Source organism: Eleutherodactylus coqui, chromosome 1 (assembly GCF_035609145.1).
Source record: "Eleutherodactylus coqui strain aEleCoq1 chromosome 1, aEleCoq1.hap1, whole genome shotgun sequence".
In the NCBI taxonomy this organism is placed as follows: domain Eukaryota; kingdom Metazoa; phylum Chordata; class Amphibia; order Anura; family Eleutherodactylidae; genus Eleutherodactylus; species Eleutherodactylus coqui.
Window position 1 is genome coordinate 452069321 of NC_089837.1, and position 17899 is coordinate 452087219.

Below are 17899 nucleotides of genomic sequence, written 5' to 3' on the forward strand. Positions count from 1 at the left end.
CCCACTGTGTAACTAGAGGGTGAACTACAACCCCCAGCACATCCTGCTCTGTAACTAGAGGCTGAACTACAACTCCCAGCAAATCCCGCTGTCTAACTAGAGGGGAAACTACAACCCCCAGCACATCCCGCTGTGTAACTAGAGGGGGAACTACAACCCCCAGCACATCCCGCTGTGTAACTAGAGGGGGAACTACAACCCCCAGCACGTCCTGCTCTGTAAGTAGAGGGTGAACTACAACTCCCAGCACATCCCGCTGTGTAACTAGAGGGTGAACTGCAACCCCCAGCACATCCCGCTGTGTAACTAGAGGGTGAACTACAACCCCCAGCTCAACCCGCTGTGTAACTAGAGGGGGAACTACAACCCCCAGCAAATCCTGCTGTGTAACTAGAGGGGGAACTACAACCCCCAGCACATCCTGCTCTGTAACTAGAGTCTGAACTACAACTCTGAGCACATCCCACTGTGCAACTAGCGGCTGAACTACAACCCTCAGCACATCCTGCTGTCTAACTAGAGGGGGAACTACAACACCCCCCCCCCAATCCTGCTGTGTAACTAGAGGCTGAACTACAACCCCCAGCACATCCCCCTGTTTAACTAGAGGGTGAACCACAACCCCCAGCACATCCTGCTGTGTAACTAGAGGGTGAACTACAACCCCCAGCACATCCTGCTGTGTATCAGGGGCCAGAAGCAGAACATGAGGGAGGGAGAGAGGATATGTAACAGGGGGATGAGGCCTTGTTACACAAGATGGGCGGGCTCTCTGGTCACAAATCCCAGCTGCCTCCTCAGCCGCCCTGACAGGCGTGTCTGCTGTTATAGAGGTTGTGTAAGGAGAAGCCGCAGACATGTCTCTCTATAGAAACACGGTGTGGTTTGTGAAGGGGATGCGGGAATACACAAAGTAAGTGCTCTACGTCTGTGGCAAGCCGTTCCCAGAATCCTTTGGGGTTACTTAGGCTTGAAGGCACTTCATCCTGGCACCAGTGCCTCAGTGTAGTTGGCATGGCTGTGAGGAGTTGTGGTAAACCTCATACGGTGCAGCCGCCTCTTGTGCAGTTGTGGATTCATGGGAGGCACAATCTACAGCCACAAATGGCAGCACTATTACTGTAGCGGATTTGTGGTGCATTTGGTGTGAAATGGTGTTCCTTCTCCACATGGCATCGAAGTCTGTGGTGAAGCTTCGTATCTGAACTCCACAGCGCTCCGTTACACGCTGCACAAATCCTTTCCCTATGCATGTTCCTTTATTTCTAACATGCCGCGGCCGTGGCAGGGGATCGCGGAGTCCTCCCATTGCTTACAATGAGGCTGCAATGTGAGCGAACATTCCGCGATTTGTTTCTCGCACGGCATCGCATTGCGGTGCTATAGCGGAAAAATCGCTCATGTGTATGAACCTATTTAAAAGAATGGGGTTCATATTTGTGCCAGATTTTCTCGCCCGTGTGACGGCGGCCTCAGTCGCAGGTTGCATCGTGACACGACTGACGCAGCATGACATTGGCCACGTATCGGTATGTAGCTCTTGTCGCACCCCTGCGCCCGGGGTTCGGCTTTCCTGCTTTGACTAGAATGGAGTCCGTTCAGTTTCCATTCAGCTGCCCGGCTGTTAGACGGAAGAGAAAGCATCACTCGCAGCGCTTTTTCTTCTGGTATTTTGCGCTAGACCTGCGGCGGAACCTCCGAGGTTCCAATGAAGATGTAAAGCCGCCCTTACATACGCTGCGGATGAGAATTGCTATGATTGTTCATCCCATAGGCCAGCTGTATATTTTCCTGTAGACACAAAGAAACGTATGACCTATCAGGAAGATCGTTTGATCTTCAGTTAGCATAAATCAGCTGACTAATGAGCATTCGTTATCTGACTATCTGGAGAATGAATGTTTGGGCCCGATAATCTGGCAATGGGAAAGGGTATTAACTGGGGCAAATACAATGGAGTAGTTGTCCACGGCAGCCAATCAGATTATAACGTTGTGGCCGAAAATCATGTGAATGAGGGAAAGCTGCGACCAAGTTGCGTCTAAATCTCACGTTTTTCTTGCCCGCTCAGGCGGCTGGGTGCGGCGTATATACGCCACAGGCCGGAATTCCATCGGCCAATGAGAGAGAGTTTAGCGATGCTAAACTCTCTCCCTCCCCCTCGCTGACTGATCGCGGCAGTAGAAGCTCCCATAGAAGTTTATGGGAGCTGCCGGACAGTGGAGGGAGGTGGGCGGCTCGTGCTGCTAAAGTCCCTTTCCCTCCCCTTGTCGGCAGCTCCCATCGGCTTCTACAGGAGCTGCCAGCTGATCATGGCCAAAAGATGTGCTATCTTTTCCGTTCATCTGATTTTAGGCTCCTCTGTAGATTCTGTCAAATCTGAGGGAAAACATTAACAAACAAAATGATGGAACCCGACGGACCACGTTGTCCCTCCAGTGGGGCTCTGTTAGATGCCATGGAACCCGGAAGACGACTGTCAGTGACATCCCGTACTTGTGCACATGACCGCTCAGCCACTTAGTCTTCAACAGCCATAGAAGAATCATTGCTGAAGCCTGTGAGTGGCTGAGTGGTCATGTGGACAACCCTGATGCCCGCTGCTTCTTCTAGGTTCTGTGTAGTGGGCACAAAGGCTGCAGCGTTGGACAGGGAGACGCCAGGATATGTGAGTATTCAATAGCTCTTCATTTTAAGCCCCTTAAACTTTTTTTTTTTTAGGCCATTTGCATGTTCTCAGTAGGGGCAGGGGAATGAGCCACTGCCAGACACCTATGGTATGGGTTATTTCCTTTGAGAACAAAGGATTGGGCATGTTGAAATCCAACATGCCCAATCCTGCTTTCCCTGATCATTGGGGAAAAGTTGGGACACCCAACAGTGAGCTCCGTTATCTTTGCTCTTATGTGCATGGACACCTCGAGGTTGCCTCATCAATATCAGATCGGTGGGGGTTTCTCTCTCGAACATAAAACCAAGTTGTGCACTTAAATGTAAGAAAGGATGTAACTGCGCAAGTCACAATAACGGGAATATCTTGTGTTTCGTAGAGGTGGATATGAAGCTGCCAGCAAGCACTTCGCTGCGGAAGATTTACAAACTGATGTTACTGGAAGGTCTTACATGATCACAGGAGCCAATAGTGGCCTCGGCAAAGCGGTTGCTCAGGCAATTGCTAAAAAGGGTAAGTCTACTGCCAGTAAGATGTGGGCCAAAGAGAAACTTGGGAAATTTTCACTGCGTTACCAGAAGGAACATTCCCCATCGACGGGTCCATAAACTTGAAACCCCACCAATTCTAAAAATAAGGATGCCTGGCTTCATTTACAGCAAGAGAGGCATCTACATTATGACTCTCTATTAAAGGTGAGGTCATGATGTCATTTCCTCAAAAAGTTTCAGCTCTGTTTTTAGTCCCTAGGCACTGATTCACTGATGGTAGCCATTTTTTTTCACTAGCCCGTCTCCTTGTCCATATATTGGCGTAACATGTTTCTTATTCAATATGAAAATGAGGCTGAATGTGCCAAAGGGGTGGACACTGGTGCTCTGATGCAAAGGGGTGTGTATATTACAGCTCTAACACTGTCTAATCAGAGTGGCTATTACACTATACACCCCCCACCACCCTCAGTAGCTGGTCAAGAGATCTGGAGCAGAGAAGACCATGAGTTGCCTGCCTGCATGACCCCCAAGGCACAGAAGAGATGAATATGGAGGCGCAGAGACTAATTCTGCATTCATGCTCTCTTTCATCTGTCCCCTACTATTTGTTAACATACATGTTGGTAAGAAAAAGCAGACAGATGGAAAGAAGTATGAATGCAGAACTAGATCAGACCAATATAGAAGGGGATTCTTTACTGTAAGAGCAGTGAGACTGTGGAACTCTTCCTGAGGAAGTTGTGTTGGCGAATTCGATTCAAGAGTTTAAGAAGGGCCTGGAGGCCTTTCTTAAGCTTTACAATATTAGATGTTATATTCATTGCTTACTCAGAATGTCCGGTGAGTCGGGGATTATTCTGATTGGCAGACATGGAAAGGATTTTTTTTTCCCCTTAAGGAAAAAAAGACTGCAAAGGTGGAAATGTCATCAAAGGGTAATTGTCATCAGACAGAGATTTACATTTTAATGAATCTGTTAGCTGCAATAAGAGAAGAAGTTGGCAGGTACGTCCTCTTGCAGACTGCTGGGATTCTGAATATTCTCCAGGCTCACTTACACAGGCTTATTTTGCCCGCATATTACATACGTGATACCCGGTGCTAAAAGCCTATGGATTTCTATTGGGCCACCCAGATCTGTGTGTGTGTGTGGGGGTTTCACGTTCGTAATACGTGAAAAAAAACACATCCTATTTTATATTGATGTGTATTACGCACCCATATTGGCCATGGAAATGTAACATATGCAGCAAATTCGCATGTACATGTGTATTTCTTCTGTACTGTGTATTTTAGGGAAAGTGCCTAGAAGGTGTGAGGAGACTTATAAAGCCATCCATGCTGCTCTGGGAAATATGCAAATGGGAGATGCACAGACAGCCATTTCGGGGTGATTGCACCTCATCAGTGTGCTGCAGGGTTCTGGCTTGACTAGTGAGCAGCTTGCAGACCTGTGCATGGTTATCATCTTTTTTATGGAGAAGACTCTGGCTTTGGCTCACAGTTCCCAGTCATTGTTACAAGGCTTACTAAAAAGTCTGGCATTGACTTGCAGGAATGCTGCCTTCCAATAGGTGGCGCTGTATAGGCATTGTTCCATTTCCCTATCTGCATAGGGAAATATACGTGTGACACATCTGCCCATGTGAGTGAGTCCTCTGTAATCTGCTTCTTTAACTGATGTTGCATTATTGACCTCTCATTGTGTTGTGAAATGTGCCGCTCTTTCATGTAACAAACATCCTTTTATTGTGTGGTTCAATATTCCTAGGTGGCGTCATTCATCTGGTATGCAGAAATAAAGAGCGAGCAGAAGAAGCGCAAAAAGAAATTATTGCAAGTAGTGGGAGTCAGGTAAGGATGTAATGTTTGTAGTGAAGACTATATACAAAGTAATAATTCTTATTTGTATAGCGCCAATTTACTCCGCAGCGCTTTCAGGTAATTTTTATTTATTACACCCACAAAGCTGGGTACTCCTTTTACCAACCTCAGAAGGATGGAAGGCTAAATTGACCTTGAGTCGGCTACCTGAACCAAGAAGGATTTGAACCCACAACCTTCAGGGCATGAGCGAGAGCTTAGGACTGCATTTCTGCTGCCCAGTATCACAGCTGCTGTGATGTTGGGGTAAAGTAGATACTGTAGTGTTTGGCAGAAATGTATAGTGGTGGCCATTTTCAAACTTTTTACCATGAGGAAACTCCTTAAAAAGTTTCTCCCTCTGGGAAAGCCCTACAAGTGCAAATTTGGGCTGCTGTATTTCAAATGAACCCTAGTTGGGGAAACGCTGTTTTTAAAAAGGTTATCCAAAGAAAACAACCCCTGTTCATATGCCATACTAGGGTGGGATTACCACTGCCCTTAACATAGCCATTGCTGTCTCCGACTTTGGCCCCCTGTCCAAGGGCGAGGCGGAATATCGCTAGCGATATTCCACCACGGGGAAGGAGGGGGAGCATTGACAGATCTCCAAGATGAGCCTCTCTGATAGATAGACTCACCTTGGAGAATCGCGGCAATTGCAGCATGCCGTGATTTAAATCCCGCGAGCAGAGAATCGCTATGAGTCTCCACTCGTGGATGCCGGCGCTGCGCTTTCCATAGCAACCCTATCATCGCCTGTGGACAGGCAGCCTTCCCCATGCATAGCACTGGAAGAAAGTCTAAGACCTTTGTTGTCCTCCTCTACCCTTGGATGGACCATCCAGTCTGTGTTTTCTTATATAGGTCTCATCACAGAGGTTCTGGCTACGGCTATTCCATCTGGGGGCCTTGGAGAGGTGAGGGGTTTCTGAGACTTTCCACCAAAACTATGCATAGGGAAGCGGTCATATTGGGAGTAGTGGACCAGAGCAGCAGCAGCATGGACGCTAAGTAGAGTATATTGCATTCACATATTCTGTTTCCCAATATACACAAAGTAATTTCTCACAATATTACAGAATATATTGGTGCACCTGCTGGACATCTCTAACCCAAAAGAAGTCTGGGAGTTTGCTGAGAGGTTTAAGACTGAACACCGTTTGCATGTATTGGTGAGTTCTGCCACGTGTTGTCTAGACTTTTATTTCTTTGTTGTACCTTTAACCAGAAAGCTGCATAGTACGACAAGCCGATGGCCTCTTTAAATTAGTGGAGCCCCAATGTTGTATCTTCTTGTATTTCTAGATAAACAATGCCGGGTGTATGGTGAACCATCGAGAATTAACAGGAGACGGAATAGAGAAGAACTTTGCCACTAATGTCTTGGGTAAATAATAATTTTTTTCAGTCTTGTATGTCTTTTTTTTTTTTTTTTATGTGACTTTTTCAGTGTTTTATTATTTTTGCATATACATTCACTAGAGTATTATAGACTGGCATCAAAAAGGCATGCATGTTGGAAACAGAACATAAAGGTTTCCGAGCAGCCATGAAAAAGCAGAAGCTGCTGCCTCCTAGTATATCTCCTCTTATGTAGGGTCTGTCACTGTCTTCTTCAGTACAGCAGACATCCCACTATTAGGGCTTATTCACCAGGGTGAGTGTTTGCTATCGCGCTTTCCAATGTGCATTTTTCATGGCGATGCAAAGTGTTTTTGATTCAAAACGACATCATTATGATCCGCACACACGTATTAGGATCGCAAATGTTTCCCATTGACTTCAATGGGAAACCTTACACTCGTGATTGCGCAATATGCGCGTGCCGTTGGATGGCTTTTAAGGTCCCGTTGAAGACAACTTAATGCCCAAAAATGAAACGTGCTGCAATTTTTTTTTTTTTTTTTTTGCAGCGATTCTTGTGAATAAATTCATTATGAAATCCATTAATTTGATTCACGCAAATCGCATCGCACAAAACTCACACGAGAATATTGCACATGTGAATAAGCCCTTAATCTGTTGTAGAGGAGGTGGTATATACCCACTCTCACAGACTGTATATAATTTGATCAGATATTTATTATACATGTCATTTCTAGAAACACCCCTTTAGCATCTTCATTTCATTACTGGCATCTCTAAAGTTCAGTTCTGGGTTCAGAAGCAAAGACAAAATGAAGCTACAGACACAGTACTTGTGCTCGGGAGTTACATTTTCCAGTTCATCCTTACTAATAGTGAAACACATCTCGGTAACAGTCCCAAAAACCTCTAGGAATGTTTCCCTTCTTCCCTAAACTAAGAGCTGGTTTTAGTACTTTTAGGTTAGGGAATGTATCAGCTATATGTTTCTTCTATTAATTGAAGGGGTTGTGCCACAAACTATTGGAGCAGATTTATGAAAATGCTTTAGAAGAAAAACTTTCTTTGTTGCCCATAGCAACCAATCACAGAGCGACTTTCATCTTTTAAGAGCACTTGGAGGAATAAAAGCGGTGCTGTGATTGGTTGTTAGAAGCAACAGACAGTTTTTGTTTTAGACCGTTTCTTAAATCTCCCCAATTGTTTCTAGTTAAATCTAGCCAAAATAATTCTAGACATTTTTTTTATATTTGCCCTTGTTTAAAAATATTTATACCCACAGATATTCCAGGACTAATGTTAGAATAGCGCCCCCTGCTGTTAATGTGTCCACCTCAACAAATGTTTTGAGGTGATCACATGTGCTTAGTTTTGTTTCTCTCTGCCTCACTATGTATGTGGAGGGATCTCTGCAGTGATGAATATATGATGAAACACAGCCGCCCCAGTGATAACGACTGATAGCCGGCAGTTCTAGGATAATCAGCCAATCACTCGGGGAGTTATCTGTAGAATAGGTGGAAAAGCACAGTCCTTAGGTTCAACTAAAGCAGGGGTGCACAACATGCGGCCCGGGGGCCACGTGCTGCCTGCGATACCATTCTGTGTGGCCCCCAATAATCTGGACACAGAACTATCTATGCATGGATGCTCACATGGAGCTTCCATGTCAGGGTGATGATGAGTGGCACCTAGCAGGGCGACAGGAACAGACAAGTACTGAGGGTGCCCTGTGTAGCTTTGTCTGGCTCTTTATAAGAAGAATGAAGTCTCTTGACCCGTTTGGTGTTCCAGCAATGAATATATGACTTGGAAGCATCGTATTTGCATGTATCTCTCTATTGTAGTTTATTGGACTTATTAAACATCCATCGTCTACAACAGTGACATGCATTGTCTCCTCTCTGGAGTGCTGATTGGGGGAAAGGTGGCCCCCATTCCCACAATAGGTGGGAGTCCTGGAAGTAAAACTTACTTCAATTTTATTATGGCCTATACCTAGGATATAGCATAAATGTCTCAGATGGGTATACCCTTGTGGCCCTTGGAAGTGGTTCATATGGCATTGTGGACCAGAAAACGTTGTGCACCCCTGAACTAAAGGAATAGTAGTCTATTGGCAACTATGTGACTGAACAGGCTGCTGTTGCTTTCTGTCCAATTTCTATTAGTTTCTATTTATTTTATGTTTTTTTTTCTTTTTTCTCCCCTACAGGTACGTATATTCTGACCACTGCTCTGCTCCCTGCATTGGAAAAAGAAGATGATGCAAGAGTAGTAAGTTCCCTGTTATTGACCGTTTTTACCGTGTTAGTGCTTATTCACATGGGCAAGGATTTTGCATGAGTTTTGTGTGTTGCGTGTTGCACAAAACTCTCACAAATACTCTTTCGAATGGACTTATTCACGTGTTTTTTTTCACAGCATGTTCTATTTTTGATCACCTCTTGCATTGTTTTCATGCACATGCGATGTGATGTTTCCCACTGAAATCAATGGGAAACGCTTGCGATCCTCTGATGCATGTGAAGCACCCGTCTGAGGATCGCAATTTCACAGAAGCGATGCAAGGCTTTTTTGAATAAAAAAACTTCTTGCACCGGCGTGAAAAAAGCACATTGGCAAGTGCAATATTGCGCAGAGTTTCTCGGCTTGATATCCCACTTGCCCGTGTGACGCTAGCCTTTAAAGGAGTTTTGCCACAAAAACATTTTATCACCTATCCACAGAATAGATAAAAATATATAATTATTGGGAGTCCCACCGATCAGTAGAACAGGGCTCCCAACTGATGCACTGCATTATCCCCAGTGCAGGGGATATTCTGCCACCTCAGATCCTGCAAGACCCCAAATTAGGTATAATACCATGTATATTTTTTTTTCAGAGATCCTTCCATTATTCTCAGGCCTCTCTCACACAGGGGTTTTTGTACAGCGTTTAGCGCTGCTTTTTCAGCACAGTGCTAAACATTGTATAGCGCTCCCATCCATTTCAGTGGCGCTGCGCTTTGACAGCACTGAATGTTGTATCTTTGCCCGTTTTTGGCCCTGCGTCACTCATTAAAATGAATGGGCAGCGGTTTCCGTGCTGCTGAAAATGAGGTGCAGCTTGGTACCACATTTTTGGCAGTGCTAAATGCCCTAGCTACACTACCTAAAAGAGAAAAAAGAATCAATACTCACCTTGCAGGTGCCATCGGCGTCCCACCGGTGTTTTCGGAGCTTCGAGACGGCTGCTGGGCACTTGTCAAGCCGTAAAAGTCTCCATTGCTAGAGACAGGGATTAAGTTCCCCGCCTCCCAGCAAGAGATTGCTCCGATTGGCTGAGCGGGCTGTCACTTGGCCAATTCAGCCAATCGCCATTGAATGGCTGTGATTGGTGCATCCAGCGCTCGCTGTGATTGGCTGAGCGGGCTGTCACTGGAGCCTCAATGATGCACTATGGTTTCCATTTAAATTACATTTTGCTATTCGTTCCATTAAAAAACAAAAAACGTTCAAAATGGAAATCAAAATTCTGATCTGAATTAGGCCTTAGACCCATACTTTGAGAAAAAAAAAAAAGCAAGCATTTAACGCAAAAGGGAATTAAAGTAGAGGTACTAAATAGATCAGTTGTTTATTTTTGCTAGTATGAGGTGATGTCTACTGGCTTTTCACTGTATACTTACTGCACATATTTGTCAGGCTATATCACCAGCACAAACCGGCCAGTATCTGGTTATAACTTGCCTGTGTACATACACATATAGTACCAAATAGAATCCACATACGGGGCAAAAAAGCACGGAATGTAAAAGCAAAATACTTTATTCAATAACACAAAGAGTTTGTCCATAATGTAGGTCTGTCTGAAGTCTGGTTACCAAAACATATATCTATTATATATCATAATCAATGCATAGAAAGGTAAACCGCATATAACACACAGATGCACTAAAGACACATTGCATGTCCATATCATTGGGAGGAGATGAATAATTGGTTGCCAGGTCTCTTGAAATACGGTAGTTCATCTCCAGATTGGGCATGATGGTACCAAACATCTGCCATCAGGGGTAGTGAGAAGAACGCCATACATATTAGCTCGCTGGCTGATACCGCTGAAGTAGCCAGCGTCAGATGAGTTTTGTACAATGTGTTTGGCCCTGGCACTGAGTTAGGGAGCCCTATGTGTAATGATGTTGCTGGGTTGTTACAGGTAACGGTCTCATCAGGCGGCATGCTGGTACAGAAGCTGAACGTCTTAGATCTTCAGTTCGAGAACGGCACTTTTGATGGAACAATGGCGTATGCACAAAACAAGGTCTGCGCTCCATTCTTCACAAGTCCTAGTATTGGCAATATGTAGAAAACGATTGTATTAATATTTGATTTTCACACTGAATGATTTGTCCTGACGTCCCTACACTATGTAGTTACAACAAAAACGTGGGGGAAAAAATGACGGTATTTTGGATGCCCTTTATTAGAAACCTCACACAAGCGTAATGGGAGTAAGCTACTTATTGCACAGTGTGCCTTAAACAATCCTTAGTTCCATAATAATGTCCTAAATGGTCCAAAGCGCTGCTGGTGCCAAAACTGGTGATGTGTATGTTCAGATGTATTTCAGAGGCTGTAGTGCAGATCAGTACAAAAACCCAGATGAAACCGGGACGGCATGCTGCGCTATTTCCTTCAGGAAAGGATTGGGCAGCACGCGGGAAGTGGTGTTCCAAGGTGACTGGGTCTGGCATTTCCAGATCCACCACTTCTAGTATTTTCCTAGGTCAGAGTCCAACACCAGAAATAATAGCATGATGTGAAAGGGTCAATACTTGTGATGCAGCACATGCCAACCGGGAATGAAATCCATTTCGGAGATTGAGTTGCATTTGTGTTCTGGGTAACATTATGATTGTTGGACTACAAGTATTCAACATATCTAAACCAGCCTAAAGTTTGCACCAATGAACAAGAACAGGTTAACATTTAATGGTGGTCTTGAAAAAGTCATAAGATCAGGTAGAGTTAAAATGAGTCGTATACGACCACTGCCTGTAGAAGAAACAGACGACACGGATTGTTCTGCATCTGACAAAGGGTTATCGGCTCTTTCTCCCCCCCCCCCCCCCCCCATCATCTTTTAAAGATGGATATAAGAAGGTGGTACGATATGTATAGAAATAGGTTGTCTTACAAGCATGGCAATATCAGGGTACATGACGAAATATATTCTTGGCCAAAAAAAAAAAATCTTCCCAGAGATGGTCTACGTGATGTCGACATCAAGATTTGGTGAAACTACAGTTTATTTAAAGGGCTTGTTCAGTTACTGGAGAACATCCTTTTTAGTAGCGCTCACTGTGGTAAAATACCAAACTGCACAGTACTTACCCCTCCTCCACCACCACGATCCAGCGCTGCTGCCCCATTGTGATTTTGGTGTCTGTTGTGAAGTCTGGTGATTGCAGCAGCCAATGAGGGGATGTGAGCACCGATGCCAGGAGAACGTGCAGTGGTACATCAGCGGTCACCTGACTTCCGATGACATCAGCGGTCACAACAGACACACTGGGACCATGGCAGGGCGGTAGAGGCGAGGTAAGTACTGCTCAGTATTTTACTGCAGTGAGCGCTATTGAAGGGACCAACAACCCCATTAAGTTCAGATATTGCATACGAGTGTAACTAAGCAACTGCAGATCCTGTAGAGCTCATCTAGTTAGTAAATCAGCTACAGCACGGGTTGGCGCTCATCAGAAGCTCTTAGGTTATATTTACATGAAAGTAGCGGCAGACAAGTTGTGCATGTACCCTTATGACTCAGTTCTATGATTTATTAAGGGTATAGTGTGCACGTGTGACTTTTATCAGCTTTTTTTGTCATGATTTGCACAAAAGAATATATCTGTTATATGATGTCATACCGGCGCACAATGCGGCGTGTAAGAAGAGCTCGAGCCGTTACAGATTCCCTCAGTTTTTTTTTGTTTTAACTTTTATTTTTTAAGCTTGTAAGAAGGGAAAAAAACACATATTGGGGTGGATTCACATCTGCAGCAGGGATTCAGCTTTCCTGCTCCGTTTGGGGGTGAGGAAAGGGTTTTCGCTACGGCCAGATGATTTTGTCTCTGGACTGACCCCATTGACTATAATAGAGTATGCCTGCTTTCTGCACAGCTACCCGGCATTTGGAGGGATTATTTTCAGCTGGATCTGTGACAGAACCTCCGACTGGAGGTCCCAACGCAGATGTAGAATCGGCCATTTTTGTTCCCAACTTGGTGGTGTGTTTTTTTTGTTTGTTTTTTTTTTACTATTTTACCTGGTCGCTATTAATAAAATGGGCCGATATCCATATGGCAAAAGCTGGGCAGAGACAACGTAGCACAACGCCTTCCAATTGGCACTGCCAGTAGTGATCAACAGGAGTCACATTGGCCCTAGCTGTAACATATGTTATATGGATGCATTTATATTTTCTTTAGAGACAGCAAGTAATCCTGACGGAGCACTGGGCAAAGGCACACCCAAAAATCCATTTTTCTGTCATGCATCCAGGCTGGGCAGACACACCAGGTACTTTTCCTGTAATTCTTTAGATAGGATTATTTGTAGAAAAAGGGAAATCCAGTGTTTCTGTAAAATTCAGTGCTCAATGTGATATAAAGCATCATTAAGGCACCTTTCATTTGGATCCATTCTGTCAGGCTTCCATTGCCTTGAAGGGGTATTCCAGTTACATAAAATACCATTTATATCGTACTGTTTTAAGCTACTTTCGGACAGGCCCACTTTAACTCCATATCGAAGTCCGCAAAACGGGGACCAAATATGGAGCTAATGTAAATCTATATATGCGTTCATATGGCCATATTTTTACGGCCATTTTTAGAAAACGCTATATTTTGCATTTTTGCCTCCATATTACTATATTTTTTTTCTACTGACCAAATACTGATCAGTATTTGACCTTTTTGAAGAAAAAAAAATATGGAGCCAAATGCTGATGAAAATAGTGGTGACTTACGGTTATGTCATCTGAAACACATCCATAATACTAATCCGTATTACGGATGTGTTGCCATAAGCAGAGTTTAAAGCCCTATTTACACAACGATTATCGCTCAAAATTCATTCAAACAATTGCATATGAGTGATAATTGTTGCGTGTAAATGCTACCATCGTTTACTTTTCAGCTGAACGATGATTTTAAGATGAACTTTAAAATCCATTGTTCAGATGGAGAGAAGATAAAAGGGACCGCATGCTGTGTTCTGCACGGGAGTTGGAGATTACATTGTATTAAGCTGACAGCCCATGCGAGAACAAAAGGAGCTGTGTGCAGTGCTCAGACCACATGCTGAGTTCTGCAATGAGCTCCCGGAGGCTCATTTACATGCAAATTAAGATTATAAAGTGCTAATGGGCATTAGTTTTCATTAGCACTTTATTCAAAATGATCACTAAAACTGCCAATCTTTCAATCGTTTGAAAGCGTGTCTTTGCGTGTAAATGGGCCTTAACTTGATTGTGATAACTTTCTGTAACAAGTTCTTATCTCAACACAACAAAAGCCATTGCAAAGTAATTAAAAAAAGTAAATAAACTGGCGCAAAAAGTTCCCATAATGCGTTAAAAGTCATATTAAACTCCAATACAAATGTTTGTCCAAATGTATTGATGCTGTGTAATCTGTGGCCTGCATATTGATGTCTTCTTATTTTAAGCGGTGAGATCGTCCATGCCGGACTTCTATCAGAAAATGAAGAACAGATTACGCACAGAAGAACAAGGAGCGGACACTGTGGTGTGGCTGGCTGTGTCTCCTGCTGCAACAAAGCATGCAAGTGGCCTCTTCTTCCAAGGTATATGGGGTTAATATTTTTGAGGCGAGCAATGGTTGTTGTATGGTGGGTACAGGACAAAATGAAAAGCTCCAATCCCTCTGTATTTATGTCCAACAGAAAAGAACATTGTTTTTTGTAGCAATTGTTGTTGCAGAATATGCAATACCTGATCTAATACTATAGGCATGATCAATGGGCAATAAGCCTGCATGGTGCATCACACGTAACCATGTGACTGGCACCCTAAAGTAGTCATATGTGCAAGTATAATACTAAGCAGCCTACTGCTCCCCCAATGAATAGTAGGTGTGTAAGTGACTTGTCATTATAACACCATGCAACCTCCCCATGTAGCATTTTGCTTTTTCTGCATGCTGGTGGGAATTGGATTTAGTCCCCATAGTGTGGGAGGAAACTGGAGTCCCCAGAGGATACCTATATAAACCTGGGTGCAAACATACAATTTCCATGCAGTTGTAACCCTCGGTCAGATTCAAACCCAGGTGAACCTACTTTTACGGCTCATATGCAATGTGAATAGTCCTGTGTAGCTACTAACTTGATGTTTTATAACTCCTCTAATCTTGAATTAAGGCCTCTTTTACACGAGCGGCGCAGCGATATCGCATCTGTGTTATGTGCAATATTGCGTTGCTACACCCCCAAATAAGCACTAGCTGCATATGTTTTTTTTTTTTTTTTTAATGCATCAGCTAACAGCCACTGTTCATTCCGCCGCGTCTTCGCTGCAGGTCCCAGACACATGCTTGTAATTTTCTATCAGCACTTCCTGGTCAGGTGTTCAAATTCCCCATCGCCAGGAAGCACTGGCTGTGATTGGCTGAGCCGCCGCGCTCGAGAACCCATCAGAGCCAGCGCTTGATGAACCAATCACAGCCATTCATTGTGGGAATCCAACCTGCCCGTGGACATGAGGCCTAAAGGCCCATTTACATGCAAAAATAATTTTTCAAACGACTGAAAAATTGTGATTTGAGATGAGCGAGCATACTCGCTAAGGACAATTACTCGATCGAGCATTGTCCTTAGCCAGTATCTCCCCGTTCAGGAGAAAAGGTTTGGCTGCCCGCGCCGGTGACAGGTGAGTTGCGGCAGTCAGCAGGGGGTAGCTGGGGAAGGGGGGGGGGGGGGAGAGGGGGAGAGAGAGAGATCTCCCCTCCGTTCCTCCCCGCAGCTTCCCGCCCGCAGTCGAATCTTTGCTCCCGAGGGGCAGGTACTCGCTAAGGGCAATGCTCGATCAAGCAATTGCCCTTAGCGAGTATACTCGCTCATTTCTAATTGTGATCTATTTGCATAAAGTGTTGATTGCCATTAACACTTTATCATCTTCATTTGCATGTAAAAGGGCCTCCAGGAGCTGTGCGCAGAGCCCAGCTTGTGATAACACACACCCAGCAGTGCACACAGCTGTATTGTTCTGCTTGCAGCTCCCGGAGGATTACAATGTTAACATCCGGCTCCTGTGAAGATGCAGTCTACTGCGAGGTAAATGTGTTTGCTTTAAGGCCAATTTAGACACCACTATTATCACTCAAGATTTGCTCAAAAGCAATCTTGAGCGATAATCTTTGTGTGCATTTACGCACTCCGAGAACTGCTGTGTTCTCTGAGCACTCAGCTGGGGCGCTGTCTTCTGCATACTCCTGCTGTGTTCTCAGAGCAGGGTACCAGCTGAAACACGCAGTCCTGATAAGGCTCATTGTTAACTTTCAGTTAGCTGAAAGTTAACGATGAACGAATCGTGCATGCTTGCCGCACGTTTAGACACGAATATCGCTCAAAAGACTGCTTTTGAGCGATAATCATTGGGTCTAAATGGGGTATTACTTCTCAGTAGATGAACAATGGATTTTAGGTTCACCTTAAAATCCTTGCTCAAGCAAAAAGTGCATGATGCCTGCGTTTACATGTAACAATTATCGCTCATTTTCAGTTGTTTGAATGAATTTTGAGCGATAATAGTAACGTGTAAATGGGCCTTAAGAATTTACAATGTGGTGCAGCACAAAAGGGGCAAGATAGGTTAGACCTCCAGACTAAGATTGTAGAAATGGAATGATAAATAGGACGTTTTTGCACCCCTCCACACAGTGATCCTGTCAGTCGGACAAACTAAGGCTCAATTCACATGGTGTACTTGTAGATATAAAAGGATGCCTATACAGTTGCCATTGACTACCCTAGTAAAGAGGGGAAAAAAGTGTACAGAGTGAGCTCTTTAGATCATCCAACATCATGTTGAAACTTGGTCTTCTAGAACGACAGTATGAAGAATATATGATGGAACTGGAATTCTGGTCATGCGGAATGGCTGGTCTTTTGGAGAGATTTCACTGTATGTACATTGTAACAGTGGTTCTCCCTGTGGGGTCCGTACCCCTGTGATGTGCCTGATGCGTGTATGTAACTTACCCCATATCTACACTATTGTTGCTGTAAAATTGTAACGCTTGTAACAATCTTAATAACTTTTTCCTGTAGATCGGAAGCCTGTTTCTACACATCTTCCTTTGGCAAGTACACACTCCTCCGCTGGAGATGAAGAGACACTACTTCAAACCTTGCAGGACATGTCTGGAAAATTTGCCACTGCTTCCTGTAACTTGTAGCCCCTCTGCAGGTCTCAATTGAATGTATAAGTCCCAGAAATCCCTTTAATGCTATATCCTAGAATCTAACAGAAGCCATGTGTAACATTATGAAGTAAGATATTCAGTAACACTACTGCACCCTCTAAACCTGCACGGACTTTATACACGGTCACATGCCCTGGTTGACGGGCTCTACCTCTATTAACTACCTCGGTTTAGCTATGGCCTGCCAGGATAGCCAATATATGCTTGTTAATCTGCAGACAACTAGCTCAGCTAGAACAGAGAAGCTGCCAACCGAACCGCTTCATATGTGCAAGTAATGGCACTAATCTGCAAGTAATGGCACTAATCTGCAAGCAATGGCTTTTAAGTCTACTTGTATCGCTGCATTTCAGTGGAAAGGAACAAATTGAACTGATTTGATAGAAATTAACTTCTAAAGGTGCATTTACACACAAAGATGAGCGATTTATTTTGCATAAATTACTACTTGGTACTAATGCCTAGAAGTACCAATTAGTAGCGTGTGAGCCGCAGGGAGCTGTATTCAGAGAACAGACCACCTGCTGTTCTCTGAATAAATTCCCTTTCTTCTGGCACGGGGCTGACAACGTTATCAGTGCTCCTTGGGCAGAACACAGCGTGTGGTCCTTCTTATCAGCTCTTCTGCCGAACGATGGATTTCATGCCGAACTGAAATTCATAGTTCAGCAGAAAAGATGGGCACATTTACACACGATTATCGCTCAAAAAAAGGCTTGAGCGATAAAGGCTCATTTAGACAACGATTACCTGTTAGAATCCCTAGCACAAATGTGAATTGAGCCTGTTTTCCTGCTCTGTTATGGCAGCAGGAAAACTGAATTCCCAAGATGAACAGATCCGTCTTATAACAGAACCCGTGCCAAACGGACCCCATTGATTATAATGAGGTCCTTTTTGTTTCCTGCACCAGTCTGGCATTCTTACCGGATCTGCGCCGCAGGCTCTGACACAGGCGTATAGTTGATTGGTCTAATAAATTATTTTTTTCTTATCTGTACAAGTGCG

At 44.1% G+C, this 17899-nt stretch overlaps 1 protein-coding gene across 1 annotated transcript; it reads left to right on the plus strand.

Annotated features, from left to right (window-relative positions):
• The first annotated feature begins 796 nt into the window (after nt 1-796).
• On the plus strand, nt 797-17894 carry DHRS12 (dehydrogenase/reductase 12). The gene is made up of 10 exons (XM_066583687.1): nt 797-913; nt 3051-3184; nt 4937-5019; nt 6111-6203; nt 6337-6418; nt 8612-8673; nt 10600-10704; nt 12872-12962; nt 14115-14252; nt 16737-17894. Exons 1-10 carry the CDS (start codon nt 858-860, stop codon nt 16862-16864), a joined length of 972 nt encoding a protein of 323 aa, XP_066439784.1. The 5' UTR covers nt 797-857; the 3' UTR covers nt 16865-17894.
• The last annotated feature ends 5 nt before the right edge of the window (nt 17895-17899 follow it).

Excerpts from the sequence above, each read along its gene's own strand:
- DHRS12 (XM_066583687.1), top strand. The coding sequence starts at position 858 with ATGTCTCTCTATAGAAACACGGTGTGGTTTGTGAAGGGGATGCGGGAA. Across the intron at positions 914-3,050 it reads GGGATGCGGGAATACACAAA|AGGTGGATATGAAGCTGCCA; the intron begins GTAAGTGCTCTA and ends TGTGTTTCGTAG. Across the intron at positions 8,674-10,599 it reads AAGAAGATGATGCAAGAGTA|GTAACGGTCTCATCAGGCGG; the intron begins GTAAGTTCCCTG and ends GGGTTGTTACAG.